The sequence below is a fragment of the Pantherophis guttatus genome, chromosome 4, assembly GCF_059756535.1.
Source record: "Pantherophis guttatus breed Tessera chromosome 4, ASM5975653v1, whole genome shotgun sequence".
In the NCBI taxonomy this organism is placed as follows: domain Eukaryota; kingdom Metazoa; phylum Chordata; class Lepidosauria; order Squamata; family Colubridae; genus Pantherophis; species Pantherophis guttatus.
Window position 1 is genome coordinate 39126381 of NC_142066.1, and position 27387 is coordinate 39153767.

The 27387-nt window shown below is 38.7% G+C and overlaps 1 protein-coding gene and 1 pseudogene across 1 annotated transcript; both read left to right on the forward strand.

Moving 5' to 3' along the window:
• Positions 1-27387, forward strand: part of LOC148114039 (olfactory receptor 1E16-like) — a 156434-nt pseudogene that overhangs the window by 17668 nt on the left and 111379 nt on the right.
• Positions 340-26610, forward strand: LOC117669030 (serum albumin-like). The gene is made up of 15 exons (XM_034423119.3): positions 340-469; positions 1685-1745; positions 2080-2215; positions 3646-3857; positions 4493-4625; positions 4925-5022; positions 13820-13949; positions 17355-17569; positions 18446-18578; positions 20289-20386; positions 21024-21162; positions 23883-24106; positions 24352-24489; positions 25752-25803; positions 26429-26610. The coding sequence occupies exons 1-14, from the start codon at positions 385-387 to the stop codon at positions 25783-25785; spliced, it is 1836 nt and encodes a 611-aa protein (XP_034279010.1). The 5' UTR covers positions 340-384; the 3' UTR covers positions 25786-25803; positions 26429-26610.

A 27387-nucleotide genomic window follows, 5' to 3' on the forward strand; every position in this document is an offset into this window, starting at 1 on the left:
CTTTGCTCTGAACCTGACACAAAAATTCTAGTGCAATCACATCCTTTTGATTCACCTTTTGACAAAATTTCCAATGGTTTAAGATTGGGAAAGAGAGAAAACAGTTTACTTTACTTTTTTGAAATGTGATAGGCCAAAAGTCTATTTATTCATGTTCTGGAAAAAAAAAAATGCTGACATTTCTTCAGGCAAGATTTGTCTTTAACTAAGAAAATGGGCAAATATTTTATTACAGTAATTATTAACAAGGGTCTTTCTTTTGACCTTTCCATAGGTACAGGATAAGGTGGGTGGTGATTACTCTGCGTGATATAGTATAAAATTTCAATCTGTCCATGTGTTCTTCCTACCTTGTTCAGTCTAGCCCCCAAACGATTTGGAAACATGAAGTGGGTAATATTTGTTTCTTTGCTTTGCTTTCTAAGCTTTGCTGAACTGAAAAATCTACGTCGACAATATCGGCATACTGGTATGATGTTTTCTGTTTCTGACTCTCAGTTTTTCAGATTTTCATTTGATTGTTCAGATTGGTATTGAATTCATAGTACTATCCTGGAAGCATAGATTAAAAACTGAATCCCCAGGAGATTGTATGTTCCTTCGACAGCATTTTCTAGACTATACCCTAGTTTCTCTTCAAACCGTATGAATCTTTTGCATTTTCAATATAATTTTTTATCCAATAATTTCCCAGTGAATTACATTTGATTGATGATTAGAGTTATCTATTAAAAATAATAGAATATGCTTATCATGATTAGCAATATTTGGAGGGCAAAAAAATCCCACAATAAATCTAAAATGGTATTTATGTGACTAATGATTTTTAATGTGCATTTTCCATGCCCTAAATCATAGCATTCTCTATTTCAGACCCTGACATCTGTTTTAATCAGGTATAATCCTGCAAAATTTAGTAGATGCTTATAAGAAATCACTAAGAAGTTATTTGTTCTGCAGAATTTGTTGGCTTTAATTTATTTCTAAATTCTAACCTGGGTCATATCTAGTTAGTAGTAATATAGTATACTATTAAGAAATATTAGAAAGAAGGTAGTCCCATTGAGACATCTAAAGACCTGTGAGACAGAAATGATAAAATCATTTTGTTTTATTGTTTTATCATTTTGTTTAAGAAGACCATATAAAATGTGTTCAAGTAGTTTCTGGGAACTGCATTATAAGTATTATCTCTTTTATTTCAGTACAAGAGACATCAAATTTTAAAACAATTATTTTTTAATTTTTTTATTTATATTATTGCAAGATACGCAACAAATATTGGAGTACATCTAAGCATTGCAGTATCTTCTTAGTCTTTGCAATGTGTTAAATAAGTTTAGAAGACATCAAGTTGTTCTTGTATATGGTATGATACCATCATGCATTATTATCTGTTGTTTCATTACAAACGAAATCAAATTTTAAAACAACACTATTCTATAATGACTTTATTTACATTATTGGGCAGATTTGCAAAAAGAAAAAAGAATGAAAGAAAGAATGAACATCCTGAAGTTTACAAGCTCTCTTCAATCTTTTCAATAATTTTGGAATATATCAATTTGTTCTCACATATAATAAAATATTATCATACTCAGTTAGAGTAGTTTACCAAAAACACAAAGAATAATAATTCTTTCTTGGAATAGTGGGTAAAAATTTTTCATTACTTTCTTTACAGATGACCATCATTGGACCATCAGTCTTGCCTCTCAAATACCCACTTACGATTTTGGTGCCATGTAAGTCTGCCAGTAAATTGTGTCATAAATTATAAAACAAAATAATAAAAGATATACCATATGCAGAGATTGAGAATTATAATATAGTGAAGGTTTACAATAAAAATAGTCTAAAACCACCATAAAATTGCTATTCTTCTTCCCTAAGAAAAAAATCGTCTCTGTCATTCAGCATTTTTTATATAGCTAGAGTACCATGATCTTGAAGCTCTCAGGGTCAGAACAAAAAGAACTTGGAATCCAGGCATTTCCCAGGGCTCTTCTGCACCCTCTACAACAGAAGTGAATAAATATAGTTCAGACTGTATTTTTAATAATCTGTACTTTTTTCCAGTGCTTTAGGCTTATTCGCCCAAAGTATACCAAATGCCACACTTGAAGAGGTACAAAAACTGACAGCAAACGTTAAAGCTATTCACCAGAAATGTGTTGATAATGAATATTCAAGCTCAGAATGTACAAAGCCTTTGGTAAGTGCTTGGAAGCTAAATTGGATACTACAGACATATTGATTAAGTAAATACTTAAAGTTCTGTTTAACTACCTGGTTGTTGTTGTCTTTTTGACATACTTTTAGGAGTAAAATTAACTCTATCCATCCTAGGAAAATAATTTATCTCCTAATCAAAATAGTTAACATTTCTGTCTTTCAAACCTTGAAATAAGTTTCACTATCTGTCCTGTCTTGCTGTAATATCCCCAACACTGCTCACCAGTGCATTAAGCTACATTTTATTAAATTGGGTTATTAGACAAATTACAGCTGGCGAGGTAATATGCAATTCCAAAATAAAACAAACATAACACAATGTGTGGACTCAATTATTATATCTGAAGTTCATAACTTTTCACTTCTTTACTGGAAATTTTATGCAAACTTGCTCAGTAAAGACAGAGCTGCTTACTTCTGGATAAGTATGTTGTACCCTTTAACTTTGAGATCCCCAATTTGGAAACTCTGAGATCTATAGAAGTTCAACTTTCAGAATTCACCAGATAGTATGGTCATTGCTGGCAATTCAAAGTATTCAAATAATTCACATATCTGGAAATTTCAAAATTTAGAAAGACTGCTTTATTTCAAGAAAACAGCACTAAAAAGATAAAAAGTAATGTTCACAATATATGAAACCCATTAATCTGGTTTTTAATATAGCTTGTTAGAATCTTTTTTGAAAGATTCTAATTTTTGGAAATTTTTGAGATACAAAGGTAATGAAGGAATAATTCCTGTGTGATCTAGAAATCTTCCTTCCTTCCTCCCTCCCTCCCTCCCTCCCTCCCTCCTCCCTCCCTCCCTCCTTCCCTCCTCTTATTTGGAAAAGAGAACCATAAATTAGCTCCCAGTTCTCTAGTAACTACCAGTCTAGCAAAATAGTTTAAAATGAAAGATGTATCCGAACAGGAAGTAATTTACAATAGTAACTTTGACAATCTGAAGTACCATATCACATATATATGTACATGCAATGTACATACAATATATATGCACATACACAAACACTATGCATACATACAAACTCTGTATGTAGCCATATAAACCTTGGCATTTAAATCCATGAATCCTAATCTATGGACTACATTATCTGATTAGCTATGTGGAGCAATAAGCGGTGGGCAGAAATACACTGCTTAATAGTTTTTTTAAAATCATTTCTTGTCTCTTGTTGTCTTCTTTGGAGGAAAAGTGTCTACAGAAAAGCAAGCAGAAAACATCTGATCTTCCATATATGAATCTGGATTCTAACTCATATCATCTGGCTTTAACAAGATTTAATATAATATGGATATTATATTAATTATATAAATTAATTGTATATTAATTATGTAAATTAGTCATATATTAATTTTATAAATTACTGCTTAATAATGCTTATTTAACTGACATATTTTTCTCTAGGGTATAGTTTTCCTGGATGTGCTCTGCCATGATGAAGAGTTTTCCAAGACTTATGGAATTAATGACTGTTGTGCCAAGGCTGATCCAGAAAGAAATGAATGTGTTTTGTCCCATAAAATTTCATCAATAGGAAGTGTTTCTTCCTTTGTTCATCCTTCTGCAGAAGAAGCTTGCCAAGCATATCACAATAACAGAAATGCTGTTCTAGCCCAGTAAGTCAATTGGCTGAAAGTTGTAGCTTAGAATCATTACATCTTGTTTAAGTGAATGATACTATTGTAAAATTGCACATACGGTTTGTTAATTTCATTTATAAATGCAAACAATATATTAACTTTATTGACCGTTTCTAACAGGATATTCTTGCTTATGGTTTCATTCAATTATCCCTTACTTCTTCCATGAAGTTTCATTCTATACAATCCAACCTCACACATCTGTTGATCAGTACAGTGCAGTTTGATAATTTTGGAAATGTAAATCATGCTAAGAAAGATGTGATTCTATTATGTCTATTATTTCACTAAAGTTAGTACAAGAACAGGTGCACAGACATTGTATAAACTAAAATGAGAAGATTCAATCTTCATCTTCCCCATAATAGCAGCAATTTAAAAGTACAAGGATGTTGCAGTACAAACATATTCCCATCACCATATTATTCCAAGTCCTATTGTTGTGTACATTTACTATCCATTAGATAGCAACTTTGAAATTTATCCTCATTAGGCTATTATAGAACAGCACTGTTGACTATCTTAAAAAAACTTCATCTGCCTATTATTTTTTGTAATATAAATATTGTTTCCTCAGATTCACACATACACACATGTTTTATTTTTCATAGCCATCTTTATGAGATCTCCAGAAGAAATCCAACAGCACTCATTATTGTACTCTCTGCAGCAACTAAAAGCTTTGATAAAATATTGGAAACTTGCTGTGAAGAAGTAGAAAAAGATACCTGCATCCAAAAAAAGGTATTTCATTTTGCATCTTGAAACTTTGTAGAAAAAAATTGCGGTACTTACTCCTTCAGGATTCATCAGAAGTTATTTATATCAAGTGAGGCCATTTCAACTCTAGTAATTCTGTATAACTATTAAAAACAACATAAAGATATAAAATATATAAAATATAAATGTAAACTGTCTTTTGTGATTGGGATTGTACTCAAGGTGCAATTGTTATTATTAATCTCTTTTCTTATATCTTTTTCCCAATTTACTGGACAATAATGCAAAACATTTTCTTCTTTTCTCTTTTGGTTTTGTAATAGGCAGAAGAGGTCAGAAAGAAAGCCAGGAAAATTATTGATGAACAGGAGAACACTTGTTTCAATCTGAACAATTATGGAAAGGAAACCTTATATGCATTGTAAGTCTAATTTATTTGGGATGGAGTGAGGAATGAAATCCTAAGAACATGCATCAAAAAATTCTGTATCTAGGCTTTGGGACCATCTTGAGCAGATATTAATATGTTTCAACATGCAGAATGTATTCTCTACCCAAAACAAACTTATCAGTGACCTTGGGGAAAGTGAAAGCATTGCTGGCTAGGAAATAATTAAACAAGGAAAGAGGGAAAACCAAGGGCTTAACAGTCAGAGGAAGATGATTAGGAAGGACCCACTCTAAATTGAACAGATGGTTAAAAGTTGTGTGGACTTTGTAATTTCAGACTTGTGAAATACTATTGATGTACCTTTTTCCCTGAAAATAAGCCATCCCCTGATAATAAATCTAATTGGGCTTTAGAGTGCATGCACTAAAATAAACTGCTCCCCAAAAATATATAAATGCATGTGCAGCCGGTCCCCACCATTTCCTCTGATTAGGGTTAGGGAGACAGAGCTGGAAATCAGGTAAGATGGCAAGAGGAGCCCCATCTTGCTCCACATGCCCCAAAATAATAAGACCTCCCTGAAAGGCCAAGCGCTTATTTCGGGGTTCAAAGAAATATAAGACATGGTCTTATTTTCAGGGAAACATGGTAGCTATAAAATAAAGGAGAATTAATTCATTTTTTCATGTGTCCTATCTGGTTTACCTGGAAGGGAAGCAATCAGGTATATTCAGAAAAGACTTTGGTAGCGAAAGCTGAAAATAAGCAGACAATAGCTTATTGATATTATTGACAAAATCTTCATTGATTCTGCCCTTGTCTATGAAACACCTCAAAAGAGAAAGGGGACAGAAACAAATGAAAGTATTTGATTGATAAGAAAAAGTTTCAGAGATCATCTCCAAAGACTGACGGAAATAAGGAGGCTTTTTATAATTCTTCAAGTTTTATTTGTCTAGAGACACAAAATATTTCAAAATAGTGTGAATAATGACAAAGTCTGGGCTCAACAATTTTGTATTTTGACCATCTGGGAAAGACCTATATACGTTTAATAAATTAGTACTTTGCTATAATCAATCCTTTCAGGTAATGCAGACAAAAAGCACAAACTTACAAATATTATCTTTAAATAACAGAATGTTATAAGTCTGAAAGTACTTTTCCCATCCTTTATTTTTACTTTCATGGAAACTACAGGGGATCCCTTCTGAGGTGATTCACACACCCCTTTTTATCTGTGTGGGCTGAGATGGTTGACTAGACTACTGTCTCCCAAATCCATTCCCATATACAATTTTTTTGAAACAATCAAAAGATCCCATATGAGGAACTTAAATTGGAAGGAAGGAAGGGAGGGAGGGAAGGAGGGAGGGAGAGAGGAAGGGGAGCCACCGTTAGGAATTTTTATGTATAAATTCATATAAATAATCTTAAATCCATGTGCAATGGTTTAATCAAACAAAGATTGATAAAAATATTAAGTTAGGAAAAAGTTAACGTAAAAAAGAACTTTACAATGACATTTACAACCTTTGTAGATCTATAAAACAAAGGAAAAATAAGATCAGAAGCACAGTTGTGGTTTCATTTAAATGTGCTTCACATAACAACCAATTGTTGGTCTCAATTATGGTTGCTAAACAAGGACTACCTATAGAGCAATATGCTTAGTATACAAATAGCAAGAGGAATAACTAGAGAATTTTAAGCAGTTTTGCAAAATTCTTGAAAACTTTTGATCATAATAAATATATACATTTCTTACGCAAAATGGTAAAGTTTCTTTGACTCAACCTGATGCGTACATGGATATACCTTTGTTTTCCATTATAGGATCGGATATAATAAATCAGAATCCAGGATTAGGTCTAAAATGAATACAAGTTTATTTTAATCTATCTCTAAACAAGAATTTGAATTAATGTAAGCCTAGGCACATTGGTGGTAGATAAGAGTTAGTGGAATTCAAGGGTGCATGTGGATTTCTTGTAGGAGTAAAGGGGCGTTGGTCCTACCTGATATGCCCCTTCTCGTTGAGTGGAGACAGCAGCCAGACGTGGGTTGTGCTCATTGGTCAGAGGTTGGACTGAGCCTGAAATGTTCTTAAATCTGCCCCTGTTGCTAGGGCACTCTGCTTTTGTCGAAGGAGGAACAGACTCGGTGTGTGGAAAGAAAAAGGCAGAAAACAACAATTAGATACCCAAAAACAGTAAAGCCCAGACTTACGAGCAGGGTGGGGCTGGCTGCTGTCTCCACTCAACGAGAAGGGGCGTATCAGGTAGGACCAACGCCCCTTCTCCCTTGAGGGTGGAGACAGCAGCCAGACGTGGGACATACCAAAGATCACTGTCCCATATCACGGGCGGGAACAGTCTGGGCAGAAGACCCCTCCCGGGTAACAACACCCTGTAACACTCTCCTTCCAAAGTCAGCCTCCGCAGAGGCGAATTTATCTAACTTATAGTGTCTAATAAAGGGGGAAGGAGATGTCCAAGTCGCCGCCCTGCAGATGTCGACCAAGGAAGCCCAAGCAGCCGTGGTAGCAGCGCTCCTGGTAGAATGAGCCGTGACTGTAGAGGGCGGAGGTAATGACCGAAGTTCGTATGCAGTTGTAATCGTTGATCGGATCCAACGCCCCACCGTGGAAGAGGTCACCTTTTGTCCTAAGGAAGATGGCAAAAAGGAGACAAACAGTGATTCCGTACGCCGAATAGCAGCAGTTCTCTGAATGTAGAGTTTAAGCGCCCGGCGGACATCCAGCGTGTGTAAACGGCTCTCCAAAGGATTGGAAGGACAGGGGTAGAAATCTGGTAGCACCAGTTCCTGTAAACGATGAAATGGAGAGTTAATTTTGGTCACGAATGTAGGGTCCAATCTGAGGACCACCCGGTCTCCATGAAACACACATAAATCATCCCTAATGGATAATGCTGCTAACTCAGAAATTCGACGCGCTGACGGGGTCGCAACCAGGAAGGCCACCTTGCCAGACAGCAGACGCAAGCTGACCGAATCAAGCGGCTCGTACGGTGACCCCATAAGAGAGTCCAGCACGAGGGGAAGGTCCCAAGAGGGATACCGATGCAGAACAGGTGGGCAGATATTAGTTGCACCTCGGAGAAACCGCCGAATCAGAGGTTGCTGAGACAAAGAATGTATAGAGTTATACGTCAGTATGGAAGAAATTGCTGCGACTTGTCTCCTGAGGGTGTTAGGAGACAGCCCTTTGTCCAGACCGGACTGTAGGAACCGAAGGACTTGCAAGATTGAAGCTCGAAGTGGAGAGACTCCTTGTGACGCACACCACGAGGAAAAAGACCGCCAAGTAGCTGAATAGATACGTTCCGTTGATGCTTGCCGGGAGGCTAGGATGGTATGGATCACGTCAGAAGGGACGTGGTCCTGCTGCAGGGCTTCCCACTCAACCACCAAGCGGTCAGCTGAAGCCACTGAGGCTCCGGATGTACCATTGTCCCTTGGCTGAGGCAATCTGGGGTGCATGGGATCCGCCAAGGAGGAGACACTGACAGATGCATGAGGTCCGCGAACCATGATCTCCTCGGCCAATGTGGTGCCACTAGAATTATTTCCGCCTGTTCCTGTAATAATTTCCGAATCACCCTCGGAAGGAGGGGAATCGGAGGAAAGGCATACAGCAGGTCTTGTAGCCAAGGGGAGCGCAGAGCATCCGCAGCTTCCACCTGATGGGAAGGGAAGCGGGAGAAGAAGCGAGGCAACTTGTTGTTCTGAGTAGACGCAAACAGGTCTACTTTCGGACTTCCGAAATGAGCCGCTATCCTCCGGAATAGGAGCGGGTGAAGACTCCATTCTCCGTGGTCTAAATGTTGGCGGCTCAGCCAGTCCGCCATCACGTTTGAGACCCCCGAAATATGGTCTGCCTTCAAGGAGGCCAGATGCCTCTCTGCCCAAAGGCCTAATCTCTTTGCCTCCCGCATCAACGATGTGGACCTGGTACCGCCCTGACGGTTGACATGGGCTTTGGCAGAAGTGTTGTCGGTGAGCACCAACACATGTTCGCCGTCCACCTGCCGCTGAAAGGCCCGAAGCGCCAGATGAATGGCCCGCAGCTCCAGCCAATTGATGCTGCGGGTGGATTCCCTGGACGACCAAGTGCCCTGAGCGACCCGAGCCCCGCAGTGAGCTCCCCAGCCGAACTTGCTGGCGTCGGTGGTCACAGTCACCCACCGGAATTCCAGAAACAGACAGCCCTTGGAGATTGCAGGAGATCGCCACCAGCGAAGGGACGTGAGCACCTCCCGTGGGACTGCTACCTTGCTCTGAGAGGATCCCTTGCCCGTCCTCTGTAACGGCAAGAGAAACCATTGGAGGTCTCTAAGGTGTAACCTGGCCCAAGGAACAATAGAGATGGCAGAAACCATCTTGCCTAACAATTTTGATAGAAATAAGGGGGAAACTCTCTTGTCCCGCATGACTTTAGCTACCATGGACCTCAACCCGGCCTGACGCTCCGGGGAGAGGAAGACCTTTCCTTGTACCGAATCAATGATAGCCCCCAAATGCAGGATCCTAGTCGAGGGTACTAGATGGCTTTTCTCCACATTAACAGAGAAGCCGTGCGCCGCTAATGTCTGAATCATAAGGCGGAGATCAGACATGGCCTGTTGATGAGAAGATGACATAATAAGGATGTCATCCAGATAGCACTGGAGACGAACGGCTTGAAGCTGGAGGTAAGCTGCTAAGGTAGCCAAAATCTTGGTGAAACTACGGGGAGCAGAGGAAAGGCCAAAGGGTAAGGCCCTATATTGGTAGTGGACCCCAGCAAAACAAAAACGAAGGAACTTCCTATGAGAAGGGCGAATGGGGATGTGGAGGTAAGCCTCCGTGAGATCTATTGAGCAGAGGAGATCGCCCCTCCGTATGCCGTCTAAGATCAAACGTAAGGATTGCATTTTGAACCTTCTATAGATAACAAATTGGTTCAATCTTTTAAGGTCCAGAATAGGTCTCCACCCACCCGATGACTTAGGGACTAAGAAGACCCTAGAATAGAAGCCCTGTCCTACCTCATCACGAGGTACCCGTTAAATAGCCTTAATGGCTAGCAGATGGTTGACAGCCGACTCCATGAGGAACCGACGTTCTGCTATCGGGGACAGGGGACAACGGATAAAAGACAAAGGGGGGGTGGAAACAAATTCAGTGGCCAGCCCAGCTGAAATGGAGGCCAGGACCCAGCAATCTGAAGTAGTACCCTCCCAAGTCTTGGTGAAGAGGCCCAATCTTCCGCCAATGGGAGATACTCTGGTACCACTAACGACGGCGATGGATGGAACGACCCCCTCCCCCTCGAAAGGGCCGCCGGGGACCAAAACCCCTACCCCTGGCTGGTCGTTCCTGAAAATTCCTCTGCCTAGGATTGAAAACCCCTGGGTAGAAATTACCCGTATTGCGGGAAGGGCCCATCCCCCCTTCCGTCGGACGAAGATGAGGGCGAGGTGGATAAGGGAAAACCCGAGGTTCCCCTCTGCGGAACATAGCCGGCAGGACCTTCCGTTTATCCTTGGTCTCGACAAGGAACTTATCCAAAGGATCGCCAAACAGCTTAGAGCCAGAAAAGGGCACAGACGCCAGACGCCACTTATGCCTGGCGTCGGCTTGCCAATGTCGGAGCCACACCAAGTGGCGGGCCGTGATGGAAGAGGCCAAGGACTTAGCAGCAAACCGCGTGGCATGTAGAGTGGCGTCTGCAGAAAACTGAACTGCCGCCACAATCTTATTCAAGTCCTGTCTCAGCCTAGAGTCCTCTGAGGACATCTTTTCCTGCAATTGTTTGAGCCACAGGAGCGTTGTCCGATTAAAAAAGGAAGCGGTGGTTGCTGCTTTAATGGCCCATGCCGCCGCTATGTGAGCTCTCTGAAGGACTTGTTCCGACCTGCGCTCCTCAGGACGAAGACCTTCCTCAGGTTCTCCCGGAATGGAAGACGAAGAGAGCAATGCCGCCACAGGGGAGTCAATAGAGGGCACCTGAAGCAGGGACTCCAGGTCCGAGGAGACAATGAAGTTTCTTTTATCAGTGGAAGATGGTACTGGAACAGAAGAAGGAGCCGACCACTGTTTCTGAATGACCTCTAGGAAAAGTGGGGGAGTAGGAATGGTCGTTATTGCCTTAGGCTGTTCAGCAAATAAGGGATTCAAGGAGCCAGCAGTAGGTAACGGCTCCGGCAGAGTAGCAGGCCCTAGTTGAGCAGTGTTAACCGCTTTAAAAAGAAGTGATTTTAAGAGGGCTTGGGGAAACAGACCCGTGAAGGGCGGCTGGTCTGGGGGCAACCCCTCATCCTCTGAAAGGTCTGGTTCCTGGGGTTCCATGTCCACCTCCTTGGAGTGAACACTGACCCCAGAGACGTATGGGGAATCCGAACCTGCCAGGGAAATGGCATCGTCCATCTCGAACCTGGTCAGAGATTCAGCCGGTTCGGAAATGACTGACCGAGAGGGGGCTGGCCCCTGGGCAGGATGGAAATGATTAGACAACGATTGATGTACCGCTACGGCAATCATTCGTTGAATGTCCTCTGGTTGCCAATTAACCTGCGATAGACCTGGAGCCGGGACGGCTTCCGTAGAGGCTCGGCCCGGAACAGAAGAAGTGGGTGGAAGGTCCACCCCGAGTCCGGGAGCGCTAGACTTCCCAGTTGAACGAGCTCCCACTAAGGGATTAGAACCCCAAATTTCAGATGAAGTGATTGCTATAGGACAATCCTGTAAGGACCTTTGATCAGGAGTTAGCGAAATCTCTCGCACAGTACCAATTAGTTTATTAGAGCCCACGTTTGCAGAATTTGCCTGAACTTTAGGTACAGAGGTACCGGGTGAGTGGCGCTTAGAGGAAGTGACAGGAGGAAGCACCTCTTTGCCTGCTGCCTGGGTTTGTGTTTCCTGGACGGAAGCCCTTGATTGGGCCCGGACAGTGGCCTTCCAGCCATGTTTAGTCTTGGTCTGAGCTTTAGGCATGGCAGGGAGAACAGCCCCCAGACCAGGAAGGCCAAATGTATAAGAACAAGACTGGCAATATATGCGTAAATCCACTCAAGGATGGAGTAAGACAATGCCAAGGAAAATTGCCCAGATCTAGTCAGCAATGTGTGGCAAAATGTTTACCAGCTAACCTGGCCTTATACTCAGTGTTCCCAACTACTGGGAAGGGAGGAGGAACAGCACCTGTATGCAAGCCCAGCCTAAAGGGCTGGAGGCTCGAGTGATAGTCAGGCGGCACAGAGACCGCTTCAAAATGGCGCCCGGGTCACTGCCGAGCGAGCACGAAACTTTAATCAGGGCCCAGAGCTTTGGCGCCAAACGCAACACCAGGATAGGAACCACCCGACCTCTAAGCTAAAAGCCGACAAGCGGCAAGGGCAGGGAGCGCTCCGCTCCGCTTCAAATCCTCGCGCCAAGCAGCTGAGGCCAGGAGATAAGAAATCGCCGCAGCTCCGCTCTAAAGGCAAGGCGCCGAGCCGCGGAAGGAGGGCGAGCCGTCAATCAGCGCTAGTCAGCTGAGACAGCGAACAATGGCAAGAGGGGTCGAAATGCAGTCTCGCAGCCCCTTAATTGCAAAGAGCCGACAAGCGGCCAGCGCAAATATATTTTTATATATTTTCTGATACTTACCAAGAAGGTTACTCATCTTAAAAGAGACTGATTTCTGAGTATGTGAAATGCTCTTGGGTCTATAAATTTCAAGAAATTGCTACTCATGCTAAAGTCTGATGCTATGCTAAATCTGCTCTGTAATTCTTTGGGTTTTTTTAAAAAAAAACATCCTCATGATCCTTCAGAATTTGTTTCATATTTTTCTTAGTGGTCGTTTTCAGTTTACTGTTCTGTTGGCAGGTGAGGAGGATTCTGCTTATTCATAGTTATGATTCATATGCATCTGCTTATGATTCATACACATCTTTCCAGATCAACTTGGTTATGCCTTTCTCCTAATTTGAAAAAGTTCCCATGGGAAGAATTCCAACAATATCCCTTCCCTGGAGACTGATCTGACTAATGTTGCATATTACTGAAGTGATTATTGTTCAGTGAAAGAAAAATAATTGTATCTTACCTATGTAATATTGCAGCAAAGGAAACCTAATGTCAAACCATGGGGTTTACCTTACTAGGATGGGAGGAAAATTCCTGGTGTTGGGGAGAAGGTCATAACGTTAGCGGCTGCAGCCACAAATCCCCAAATCTGATTGCAAAATAAATTATGTAATTATGTGGATGATCAAATTTAAAAATGAAAAAGAATGTTGGCTGGTACAAAGTGATATGGAAATAGTTTGAAAGATAAATGATTAAATACTTGGAATATTCATAGATATGATAGCTATACTGTCCTTCTTAATTACAAGTAGTCCTCAACTATTCATTTAGTGACCATTTGAAGTTATAAAGACAGTGAAAAAAGTTACTCACAATTACAACCATTGCAGCATCTATGTGATCATGTGGTCAAAAGTCAGGTGCTGGCAATTGGCATGTATATATGATGGTTGCACTGTCCCAGAGTCATGTGATCTTTTGTGACTTTTGACAAAGTCAATGTAGAAGTCAGATTCACTTGACAATCATGTTGCTAAGTTAATAACAGCAGAGATTCATTTAACAAGAAAGTTTGCGAAATAGGGCAAAACTGACTTAGCAACTGTCTCATTTAGCAACAGAAATTTTGGTTCAATTGTGGTTGTAAGTCGAAGACTAGCTGTATATGATATTGTGAAATAATGTACATTGTAAATATTTAATGACTGCTTTGAAGTAAACCTAATGTTTTTTTTCCTTTTATTTCTAGAAAATTTATTGAGACAGCAGAAAAGTTCATAAATGCTAATCTAGAAATCATAACCCATATTGCTAAAGATATTGTACATATCCATGAAGAAACTTGTAAGGGGGATTCATTGGAGGCTACACTTGACAGAGTAAGACGTATTCATTTTATTTCTTCTGTTTCAAACCTATGATATATAGATATGAAAGCTATAAGAAGGAGGCTCTTTTGTGTTTGATTGTTTGATTTCAAAAATGCTTTTGAGGGGATAATGCACTCATTCAATGAATATACCCAATATAATGTACAAAGTCAAGAGGTGGCTTCTTAAACATTCTATCTCAACCCCAATATTTTTGTTTTAGTTTAGTTTAGTTTTGACTTGGACATTTCTTCTAGTACTATCTTTTGAATTTTTCAAATTTATCTGATGATATTTCAGATTGATGTTCTTTTAACTTATCTTCCAATTTCCTAAATTCTTGAAATTGGACTCTTTATTTTCCTGATATAAGAATACAGAGACCCAGGTTCTGGTTCTTCTTTAGGCACATAAGCTGATTACCTGATCTTCAGCAAGTCAAATTTTCCCAACCCCCAAACCATCAAGATATAACTCTCTCTTTAATCTGGAATATTTTTTTGTTTTTGTTTTGTTGCTTTGTTTTGTTTTGTTTTATTTGGCTGTGTGAAGTAGGCCAGCACAGTACAAAAAACCAGATTCTACAATCAAGCAAGTAGAAAAAGGAGGAGGAAAAAGAGGAGATAGCTGTGATATCAGAAAGAACAAATCCTTTTAGCTAAAGAAGTAGAAGAATTGAAACAAAGAATAACTGAGCATCTAGACAGCAGAAACACCTCAGAATAATGTTTTCTGCATTAAAACTTGTTCCAAAGAAACATCTAGCCAAGCATTAAAAGATGCCAATACTACGATATAAAATATGAGACCCAGCTCACTGCAAGAAACAAACCAATGTATGTACAGCTATAGTTATAAGGATTCAAAATCAACAAAGAAGAAGAAAAGCAAACAGTGCCCATCAAAATGGAAGATCAGCCTGGAAAATAAGATCGGTAAGGTGAGATCAGATGCAAGCAAGCTAGAACAGATGAATGAAAAGCAGCTGAAGAATAAGTAAACCAAAGAGTACCTAATCAAGAAATACCACATGAAAACAAGGAAGATGAAAGAAGCACCTGATATAATAAAGCAGCAAATAATATATATAGCCAAGAAGATCAGCAACCACGAGGATCGAATTGCAAACTATAGGCAGAATCTGCAATTTCAATCCAATCAGAAATATTTCTACCAATCCATCAATGAAGAGATGGAAGTCAGTATCTACAAGGAAGAAACAGTACAGTTTGGGGCACATATATGAGATAATCCAAAGAAATACAACAAAAATTCAGCTTGGTTAAAGGAGATGGATAAGTACACACACACACAAAAAGATGAAAGAACTTGTAATAACAGCAAAAATGGTGGAGATAAATTCAAAGAAGATTAAGAAGTTTCTGCACAATGAATTGCTTGGATTTTGGTTGAAACATCTATATCTATTTGTTTCCAAGCAATTTAACAACATACTGCAAGGAAGTGAAATTGAAGAGTGGTTAACATCAGACAAAACCTACCTGATAATGAAAGTTCCAACAAAATGGGGCAGCACCAGGCAACTACAGGCCACTTACCTACTTACCAACAACTTTCAAATTACTATCTGGTGTGACAGATAATGCAGTCCAACAACATCTAGTTGAAAATTAACTATTTCCATCCGAGCAGAAAGGAAATTGCCCAAACAGCAGAGAAACAAAAGATTAACTTCTAATTCATAAGATGATTCTGGAAAACTGCATGCTACAATTTCAATGTAGCATGGATTGATTACAGGAAAGCATTTGACTCCCTGCCACATGATTGAATAATCAAGTGCCTAGAAATAACAGGAGTCAGTAGAAACATCAGAAGGTTTGTGCAAAGATCGATGGAAGATACAGTTGCTGATCAATGGTGATAGAATGGGAGACTTAAAAAATAATGACAAATGAGTCATGGTGACATTGACAGATCTTCCAAGGAAAATGGGCGACCATGGAAGGTTGCAAGTACATCAGATGCTAGAAGAATAAAAAAGGGCCTTGGAAGAATATCTGAAGGATGGTGAAGAACATGCACTGAAGCTAGTGTACCAGAAAGGCATACTGAGCAGTAGAGAGACCAAACTGGTCTACAAGAAAGATCAAATGAAAATCTTTCATGGGAAGACAAAGCATTACATGGTCAGTATATTTAAAAAAAAAAAATAGCAGGGAAAGCAGATAATAACAGGACCTGGAAATGGCTAAGAGCAGGAAAGTTGAAGAAAGGGGTTAACTTTGGCTGCATAAGAACAAGCCTTAAGGACAAATGCATACAAAGCCAGAATTGAGAAGATAGTAAAAGATAGCAAATTCCATCTCTGCAAAGAAGCCTAAGAAACAGTAGACCATTTGGTTAGCTGCTGCAAGAAGATCACCCAAGCTAACTACAGGCAACAGTATGACAAAGTATGCTGACAAAGCATGACAAAGTAACAATAGTGCATTGGAAGATCTGCAAGAAATATCATTTGCCTGCAAGCAAGAACAGGTGGGACCATAAAATAGAGAAAGTCATAGAAAATGAAAAAGCTAAATTGTTCTGGGTCTATAGAATTTAAACAGACAGGCACCTATCACTTAAATAAAATAGAATGTCTGTGGCAAAAGCAGGCAAAAGTAATACCAATAGTACTGTAATAGTATAGTAATAGGCACCTTGGGTGCATATTCCAGGTCCTCGGAAAGGACTCAGTAGGTAGACAAAAATGCCAAATCAAGTCTAAATATCTGGCTAACTAAGTCAAATCAATAATAATAATTTAATTTATTTTCAATTGCTTTACATTTATAATGGTTAAACACCTTTCCTTCCAGTAGTTCTGCAGTTTCTGGCCCTGGTTACTCAGCCAAAGATCCTAAGTCCTGTAGCCCATTTTTCACCAGATGTCCAAGAAGTCCAACATCTAGCCCAGCCCCTCTTCATTTGGGCAATGACCAAACCTGTTTGGGTTTTTGTGATTGATGTCTCACTATATTTTTTATGGGAGAGACACTCCTTGTCTAACTCCTCTGATGAGACCTTGCCAGTATAATTAAATCTCCAGCATAACTCTCCTCTTCTTTAGAGCACAGAAGCTCCATATCCATGTCAAGGTAATTCTCTATACCTCAATATTAAACATATTGTTATTAATTATATTTATTATACAAATGACACACTATATTTATCCACCACTAATAAACAATACTAGGAGATGGATAAATAAAATATTTATTTATTTATAATAAATAAAAAAAATCTATTTATTAAGTTATGTCAGAGCAAGATCTTTTGAAGAGTTAGTAGTTCACTATTATTAATTTTCTCTGGAAAGAAACCTTGAAAGAGTTTTGCAATAGTCCACAGTTCCACCGATTGTAACCTGCCTGTCTTCAAAGGACCAATCTCTGTGTTTTCTTACAGGCAGCACTGTCACAGTATATCTGTGAGCACAAAGATGCTATATCTTCTAACCTTGATCATTGCTGCGGAGAGACTCTGGTGGAAAGACCACACTGCATTGTTACTTTGGAAAATGATGCAAGATCTCCTGATCTGCCTCCACCATCTGGAGAAATCTTAAAAGAGACAGAAGCATGTACATCTTATCGTGAAAATGCAACTGAATACAAGGAAAGGTACAGTTTAGAGAATTCCACACTATTCCACACTAACTGGTTGGGCTAAACCAGTGGTGTGATTCAACCGGTTCGCCTCACTTCAGCCAACCCAGTTGTTAAATTGCTGCTGGCCTCTCCCCTCCCCTCTCTTTTCAGAAGTCCCCACGCACCCCATTTTTGCTTCCTAGGAGGGAGGCCTACTAGGCCCAAAATGGGGCACGTGTGGTGTATCGCGGCCCCCCGTGGCCCATTTTTGCTCCCAGGGGGTGCAGGAGGCTGAGTGCTGCCTTTCATATCCCCTGGCCATGCCCATCATGGCCACATCCCACCCAGCTGGCCATTACCTTGTTTGTAAGGATCTACTTGCATTGTCAGCACTGAAACAAGATTCACTTGAGACTCCAGTTGGGTTTTGTACATTGAATGGAGAAGATTTCATTATCCTTTACTTCAAGCAGTTAAATGTTCAGGCAGATGGGGGAGAGTAAGTAGGTTAATCTAGAGATAAGAAACTGGAATTAAAAAGCTGAGAAATCTTTTTAATGCAAGACAGATAAAGAAGGCGAAAGAAATTTAAAGAAAAACTAATGGTTAAGAAGCAAAGTGATCTGGCAAACTAAATCTGAGATAGAAAAAAATTGATCTTGGAAAACATATACATTTGGATAATATTATTTCCAGTTGGATATAAAACATGATAGGGAACTGAAGGACACGCAGATATTTTTAGTTCACATCATAATTTCAAATGGCTGACTAGAAGGTCTTTTGCAAAATCTAGAATAGCAAAAGGACAAGATTTTTTACAGATTACTAAAACAATACATTTCAGAATATATTGTCTCCTTTTTGTTGCTAAAAGTATTTTCTGATCCCATTTTTCACCTGTTTTAGCTTCCTCTTTGCGTTAATAAGTAACCACCCTGAACTTTCTAAGCTGATTGATCTGGAAATTTTGCATAGATATGAAGAATTGTTGGAAAAATGCTGCAAACTTGACGACCATGTAGAGTGTTTGCATACAGGGGTGAGTTTCTTTGTCTCTACCCAGGGGACATCCTGTTAATTCCCTGCCCACCCTTGACCAGCCCTACCCACCCCCTCCTGTAGCATTATTAATAATTATTCAGAAACAGGAAAACAAATTATTCTCAGAAGAATAATTTGGGGTTGCAATTAAAGCCGGGGTTATGCAAGACTAAATAAAATTGAGATCCAACAGTGGTGAGGTAAAAAGAAATATTTATTCCTAAAAACAAAATGTTTGCCTTTAGGGGCAGCTGCAGAGAAATGGGATAAAGTAATATAGTAAAATAGGGGCCCTTGTCCTGGGTGTGGAAGTGTCTATGCGCTGATTCCACGGTGGCATTTGAGGGACACATGTGTGTGTTTGGGGGGTGGGTACGGCTACAGTGTTTATTCTTATTTGTTTGCAGACCTTATCCTTTGATATGTGGATTAGTCTGGGTAATTTATTTGGAGGTTTGAGGAAGCTTGGGTAAAAGATATTCCCCTATTTGCTAGTTTTTCTTGATTAATTTAGTTTCAGCTTGACTAACAATTGTCTAGTGGAAAGACGAATTCTCAGGTCATTGTGGATTCTGTCAATGTTTTAAGAGAAGACGGAAACAGTATAAAGAACAAAATCTATTTTGATTTAAAATATCTCACATGAAGGATTCAGGCAAGATCTTTATTAAATGTCATGCCAAGAAAGGAACATTTCAGCCATAGAAATGTGTGAGGCTGTTTTTTGTTTGTTTGTTTATTTCCTCTCAGTTTTGTTTTGCAATGTTTTATTTTGCTTGAAAAAATGGAAGATTTATTACACCAAAAGTCAGATTTTAGATTATTACAATGTATACTGAATGGAGCAGCCACTCCACTCATATATTTGGAAATCATAACTGTTGTAAAGTATAATAGCCAAATAGTTTTCTGGTTTTTGCTTTTCTTGCTATATCACACAGGTCTTATGTATAACACTTGCACTGGTTTCATTTCCAGGCCAAATTTAAGTTTTTAGTTATTGTAAATCCCTAAATATCACTTCATTCTATTTTAAATGATCTGGTTATATCTTCATGTAAGTTTTAGAGATCCTGTAATACGTCTAATCTACAAAACAAGTTCAGATGGTAGGAATGTGGCATAGTATTTTCTATGGCAGCGCTCTATAGAAAGGAAGTGTAGTTGTTGATACTATTTACTTAATATAAATGACTTTATATTTATTCAGAATGGAATTAGACATAAAGACATTTGTATGATGTTTTTAAAAAGTGAACAGTTGATTACAGATTTACTTTAAAATTATGATGACAATTGCAGGTTTTTAAAGATTCCTGAATTTTGAATAGAGGTTGTAGGAAAACAAATATGAAAAGAAAACACTGTGGAAAAAACACACCTAGATCTGAAAGGGATATATGGTACTGGCCAGATTAGAAGATACAGTTTGTTTTCTCCTTCCTTTATAGTCATAAAGTTTGCATTCTTAATGATTATACAACAAAAATATTTTAACAATTCATGATCTTTTCCATTCTTTTCCATTCACCTTTGCCTTTAACATGGGGCAAAACCAAAGTTGCCGAACCCATCTTCAGCTGTCTTTAATATCCCTTATCTCCTCCAGAGTAAGAATTATTTAGATATTTCTCCAACTTTCTCCCAGCATTATTTATATTGCTTCTTCTTAGGTGTGCTCATTGTTATTGCAATACTTCTCTTTCAGGAAGAAGAAATTAAATTATACATTACTAAGATTAATGATGTTGTGAAGAACAATTGTGACCGTTATGAAGATACAGGAAGACAGTTCTTCCAAATTGTGTAAGTTTTCCTTTGAATGATAAGTTTGCAAATGTTCAACAAGCAGAACCATTTATGGATGCAGAATTGTCTATTTTCAGGAAGATTAAATAAAATCATATTCCACCAAATGTTTAAAATGACTTGAGATTTTCCTGTACCTGTAGAGATTTTCAGGTTTTTTCAAGTGAATATTCAGGAAATTAGAAATTAATTTCTAAAGGTTTTGCTGCCTATTAATAAAAGAGGATTAAATTGTAACTGTGAACCTACTTTTAATAATAGTAAAATGCTAAAATAATAAAGTTTTCAAGATATAAAAGGATTTTAAAATGCACCAAAGGAATAAAGTACCATAGAGCTTGTGGCCATATGTATAAAGCATTTAAGTTAACAGCAAAGTTAATATTTACTTTTCTGCTTCTCTTGTGTCCAAACAGAATGCAATGGCTGAGATGTGTTTGCATAATCAGGATCTTTAGACTTTGTACAAAGGGAAACATTGTATAAATTTTACTAAAACTCTATAAATTAATTTTCGACAATTCTTTTTTTTTCTAGCATCCTATAATGCTTTTACAAACTTGCTTTAATCAACAACATACAACATTTCTAATCAATACATAATACTATTATTAATATCTACTTTTTCCTTCAGATATTTGGCCAAGTATAGCAAAATTATACCACAGGCTCCAAATTATTATCTGATTGAGTTCAGCAAAAAAGTGGCAAAGGTTGCTGAGAAATGCTGTAAATTAGATAGCGATCACCAAGTCTCATGTGCTTTAGAAAATGTGAGTATTGTTTCCTCCCTATATTCTGGTCCATTGATTCTATTCCATTTCCATTCGTGACATGTCACAATAAAAGATCTGTAGATGGAGTAGGCTTAGGCACGCTATCTTCAAATGAACTCAGACACTGAGTATTCCACAAATATCTCAGTAAGCAACAAATTTTATTAAATAGAAATTATATTTCTATAAATAGAAATATTAACTTTCTATTTATAATGACAGAAAACTGAAACAAGCAGAAACAAAACATTTAATCAAGTATAAAAATACCTATCCCTGCAGATGTATATGACAGTAATTTAATCCAGTTGGGTTTCAGGCCCGGCCACAGCATGCAAATGGCATTGGTCGCGTTGGTAGATGATCTCTAGAGGGCTCGGGACAGGAGTTGCTCCTCTGTTCTGGCCCTGTTAGACCTCTCAGCGGCTTTTGATACCATCGACCATGGTATCATGCTGCACCGGTTGGAAGAGTTGGGGATGGGGGGCACCATGTTACGGTGGTTCTCCTCCTTTCTCTCAGACCGGTCACAGTTCGTGTTGGCAGGGGGGCAGAGGTCGACCTCGAGGCCTCTTATATGTGGAGTGCCTCAGGGGTCGGTCCTCTTGCCCCTTCTGTTCAACATTTATGTGAAGCCGCTGGGTGAGATCATCTGTGGCTTTGGGGTGAAGTAACATCAGTATGCTGATGACACTCAGCTGTACATCTCCACCCCAGGCCACCCCAACGATGCCCTTGAAGTGATGTCCCAGTGCCTGGAGGCTGTGCGGATCTGGATGGGGAGGAACAGGCTCAAGCTCAACCCTTCCAAGGCTGAGTGGCTGTGGTTCCCGGCATCCCGATATAGTCAGTTGACTCCATCACTGATTATCGGGGGCGAGTCTTTGGCCCCCGCAGAGAGGGCACGCAATCTGGGAATCCACTGGATACACAGCTATCCTTGGAGGAACATCTGACGGCTGTAGCCAGGGGGACCTTCTGTCAGGTTCGCCTGATTCGCCAGTTGCGGCCCTTTCTTGATTGGGATTCCCTGTGCACAGTCACTCATGCCCTCATCACCTCTCACCTGGACTACCGCAACGCTCTCTACATGGGGCTCCCCTTGAAGAGCACCTGGAGGCTCCAACTGGTCCAGAATGCGGCCGCGCAGATAATCACGGGAGCCGCATGGCACTCCCATACAACACCTCTCCTGCATGAGCTGCACTGGCTCCTAGTGGTCTTCCGGGTGCGCTTCAAGGTGTTGGTTATCACCTTTAAAGCGCTCCATGGCATAGGACCTAGTTATCTTCGAGACCGCCTGCTGCTACCAATGGCCTCCCATCGACCTGTGCGCTCCCACAAAGAGGGCCTCCTCAGGGTGCCATCAGCCAAACAGGAGGGCCACAAAGAGGGCCTCCTCAGGGGGAGGGCCTTCTCTGTGGAGGCACCTACCCTCTGGAATCAGCTGCCCCAGGAGAATCCGCTGCCCCAGGAGAATCCAAGACCTCGGTGCCTTCTGCTGTGCTCTTAAAACCTTCTTTTTCCAGCAAGTTTTTAATTGCCTGTTATTGCTTTTAATCATGGGGCCAAATTTATATATATCTTTTTAATTGTATTTTAATGTTTGTAGTTTATGTTTTTACTTGGGTGTTCACAGCCCTGAGTCCTCAGGGAGAAGGGCGGTATACAAATTTAAAAATAAATAAATAAATAAATCCATATGTAATAGAAACATACTAGTATCTGCACCTGTGTTTTTCATAATTTTTTTCTCATTTATAAATCTGTACATGTTTCCTTGATACATATAGCTCTGTAAATTCCAGGAAATCTTATTTTTCAGTGCAAATAATTTAAATATTTTCATTTACAATACATACTATCAAAAGGTTTCCTAATATAATACTCCATCACATGCAATATTTCTGATGTATCTTTTTCAAACAAATACTTCAAATTAGTTAATTCAGTGTTGCTGACTAACAAAGTACAATCCATTTTGGTGGAACTCAAAAATCCATTTTCAAAATATGGTTATGACATTATTTGAAGCTGTATATTCTCAGTGGAGAAATATTGGTTTACATTCTCATTTTGTCTTTTTAATATTTTATTTATGAATAAAGGTTATACATTTATAAATCTGAAACCTTAAAAATATCTTGCTACCAAAAATATGCAACACATTGAACATTTCTGTAAAGCAATTTACAGTCAACTCATTAGATGTAATTTTGTTTCTTGTTATTATCTTGGGGTGGATGGAGACAGATGGACAGACAGACAAACAGACAGACAGAATCTGCAGTTATCTATGACAAATCTCAATGAGTTTCTTCCCCTAGGAAAGAAAGTGTGTGATTTTCAATATTCAGAGAAAACAGCTATTAATTTAGCCAGAGTTGTTTTTGACTTTCCTTTCATGCAATCCTTTTAGCATCTAATAAAGGCAAATCCAGGGCCGGATTTAGATGAAAAAAGGCCCTAGGCTATTCCATTTATGAGGCCCTTTCACCTATAGTGAAAGTGTAATTTTAATTTTGCTAACAATTTGAATGTAGGGAATGTAGGCCCCTCTTGATCTTGAGGCCCTAGGCTGAAGCCTAGTTAGCCTATAGGAAAATCCGCCCCTGGGCAAATCCTTGAAATGTTATGTGCCTAGCATGCATCTTACAGTAGTCATATCATGTAGCTGAAGAAGTTCATTGGATTTTTTCCTCTCTCTCTGCTCTCAGGTGGATAAGGTGATAGGATCTTTATGTAGATATCACAAAGAACATTTCACAAACAAACAAGTTTGCCATTGCTGTGGTTCCTCCTTTATTAACCGTTGGGAATGTATCAGTAACTTAGGACCAGATCCATCCCACGTCCCTCCTCCATTCAAACCTAAAGCACTGGATGCCCCTGAAAATTTGTGCTCACCTAATGAAGAGACTATGCAGAACAGTAGGCAAGGGTAAGAAAACAAAGTCCTTTTAATCTAATATATTGTTACAGGTTTTACATCAAATAAGAGATGATACTTCATATCTTTGCAGTTCCTGAATGCATCTTATTATATGCTAGGCAGTTATTGAGGTTCCGCCCATATCTTAGGATACCTATATTCTCAAAGTGTCTTTGGTAATTTATCTTGCAGCATTTATTTTCATTCTCTTTTCATCTTTTCTTCTGCTATTATAGTTATTGTTTGTTTTGCAGTTTGCTTATCGACTTGATAAAATCCAAACCTAATATCATTGAGAAAGAGATTGCATATGGAATGCTATTTTTCCAAGAGCTCCAGACAAGTTGCTGTGCAGCTGACAACGAAGAGGAATGCTCTGACATTTTACAAAGGTATACCTTAAACATGGATGGAGAAAGTTTAATAACACTTAATAAAGTGTTCTGACTTATTGCTGCCTCCAAATTTAAATTTCCCTTCATCAAATAAGCACCAGTTTGGTGCAATAAGATATTACTCTTACAGTTCACAGTTGGCATGGCCATGTGTAAAAGAAAAGGGAACAGATATATGGATTCCAGCCCTAATTTTCTGCTTTTTTTATATTCAGAAGAATGTTTGATCTGATATTTTACATACATCCTCCTAGAATTCAGTCAACCATTCATCCATTTATTATTAAGCATTCTGTGTCATCCATATTGTGAGAAAGTGTAGCATATATCATTGTGATTTATGGGATAGGAAGATCTCCTCTCTATGCCATCTGTCTTAGTGATGATTTTTGGGGAGTTTTATTTTTTTAATTTGTATAGTTTTCATATTTTAATTATAAGTCATAGTTGCAATTAGTAAGGTTCTACAATATAAGTAGATATGCATCTCACTGTGAAAGCAAATTTAACTTGTTCACAAATTGCATGCATTTGAATGGAATGCAGCTATTAGAAATATATACCACAGACATCTAAAATTTGATAGCAAAATGTAATTTCTCTCTTAGAAAATAATTCTGCAGATTTGCAGCACAAAAAGAAACAAAAGTGTTGTCACTGGTGTATTATGCTAGGCACACAGATATCTTGAGTTCAGTTATAAAAACTTCCCAGCAGCTTCAAATAAAAGGATTTTGTATGTGCATACTGCAAAATGTTGCAGACCAAAAGTCCACATCATACTAACTTTATCCTTTTCCTATATCAGTTTTGGTAATATCTTGTATAAAGCCAATTTGGTCTAGTGGTTAAGGCACCAAGATAGAAACCAGGAAATTGTGAGTTCTAATCCTGCCTTAGGCATGAAAGGTGACTGAGTGACTTTGGATACTTGTCCTGTCTCAGCCCAACACACACAGGGTTGTTGTTGCTGGAAAAACAGGAGAAGGAAGTGTGTGTGTGTGTGTGTGTGTGTGTGTGTGTGTATGTGTGTGTGCGTGTGTACAGATATCTTTGTCTTCCTGTGGAATGAGAAACTGACAGATCTAAGAAGAATATTCCTGTGAATACAAGCATGGAGGATTTTAGGTGCAGAAGCAGCCTTCTCTTCATAATAATGACTGTAGGAAGAACACAATTAATTTATTCAACTGGGTGAAGATTTGTGTGATTTACTTTGTTCAACAAAGTCTCAGTTTATATATACCTGTTTTTTTCAGGGTCAAAAGCTGGTTGAACAGAGTGGTCATCTAATCGAGTAAACTATCTTAGGTGAGTTAATATAGAGATATAAACATTGAGTTTATATCTCAATGTTTTAGTGATTTTATGCTGATGATGCTTGAATGGGAGAAGAAGCCATCCCTGCGCACCAATGATAACAATGTGTGAATAAACCTCTATCCAGTCATGACATTTCTTTAGATTAACATAATATGATTCCTCAATTTCTTCAAACAATTCCTTCCTTATTTTGAAAAATCCAAGGTGAATTAATTTAATTTCTTTATTCACAAAATCCTTTAGTTTAAGCTAATATTTTCTCTTTGGATTTATAACAGACCATGACAAAAAGGCATGTTGAATTATACATTTATCATTCAGCAATTTATGCTGATAATTTGGAACACATAGGTTCTTATGCAGTGCCATGGTTATTTTTAGTTCCATTGCCATTTACATTGTTGTCACAAAAATAGGTTTCATGTAAAATGTTAGCAATGGAAGTTGTCACCAAAATCTATTTCTTCCATAATGTCTCTCTCAAAATTCATTTTCTCCCCTTAGTTCTTTCCTTTAATTCTTGATAACTGAGTTTAAATATTATATATATATATATCTTTGGCACCAGATATACAGATTGATCCTATTCTTCTTCTTCTCCTCCTTCTTCTAGCTTCCACAGTGAAAGAATGCTGAAGATAAAGAATCCAAACATTCCCAAGCATCCTTGGCTGCTGCTTTCGTGTCAGCTTTCTTATGCCAAGGACAACCAATTTGATTCTTGGATAAACAATTATTTCTTATGAAAGTGTTACTATCTTTAAAATGAGAATGAATAAAAGTTTTAAAAGAAGAGTTTGGCTTACCAATTAATGCTAGAAAGATATGGCATCAATATGCCTGCGATTATTTGTTTCTGTGTATGGATGTTTGTGTGTGTATGTGTGTGTGTGTGTGAGAGAGAGAGAGTATCTGTGTGTCTGTGTTCCTGTGCAAGAGATAGTATGAAAAAGAGAGAATGAAATTGTAGGTATATTGAGAGGATTCAATAACCAACACATCAAAAATAAAGTAATGGTTTCTTCAAATGGAAGATAGTATATTTGGTGAAAAGTTATCCAAGTCCCCAAATATAACACACATACACACACACACACACATATACACACACATCAAATATATCTTCTAATATGATTCATGCTTTGATAGTCATGGTTAGCTAAGATTGTCATTTTGATACAGAGGAAAACAAAGAAAAAACTTGCATTCCATGTCATTTTTAAAGTAAAATAAAGCTTCACATGAAATACATTCATATCCATTATCTTACTTATATTGGAATTAAACAGATGTTAAAAAGGAGAAATAAATTGTAAGCAAAAGAAAAAAAAGGACATTAAAAATACAGTCTCATAACTAAATTATTGTAAGTTTATACCAAAACTATTTACTATATTTTATCATGACTTTCTATCCGTACAAGCCAGTCCTATATCATATCACAGACCACTTCAAACATTGGCCTTTTATTATTTAAATATCTAATATCCATATCTTTTGGAGATCTTATTGTGTTAATCCACCACTATTTTCTACAGATTTCCCTATCCTTTTTGTATTTCTTCTGGAATT

What these genes read in the sequence shown, in the direction of transcription:
- LOC117669030 (XM_034423119.3), top strand. Translation starts at nt 385, where the DNA reads ATGAAGTGGGTAATATTTGTTTCTTTGCTTTGCTTTCTAAGCTTTGCT. An exon ending in AAGGAAACCTTATATGCATT is followed by an intron (nt 5,023 to 13,819) that starts GTAAGTCTAATT and finishes TTTTATTTCTAG; the next exon opens with AAAATTTATTGAGACAGCAG. An exon ending in ATGCAGAACAGTAGGCAAGG is followed by an intron (nt 24,107 to 24,351) that starts GTAAGAAAACAA and finishes TTTGTTTTGCAG; the next exon opens with TTTGCTTATCGACTTGATAA.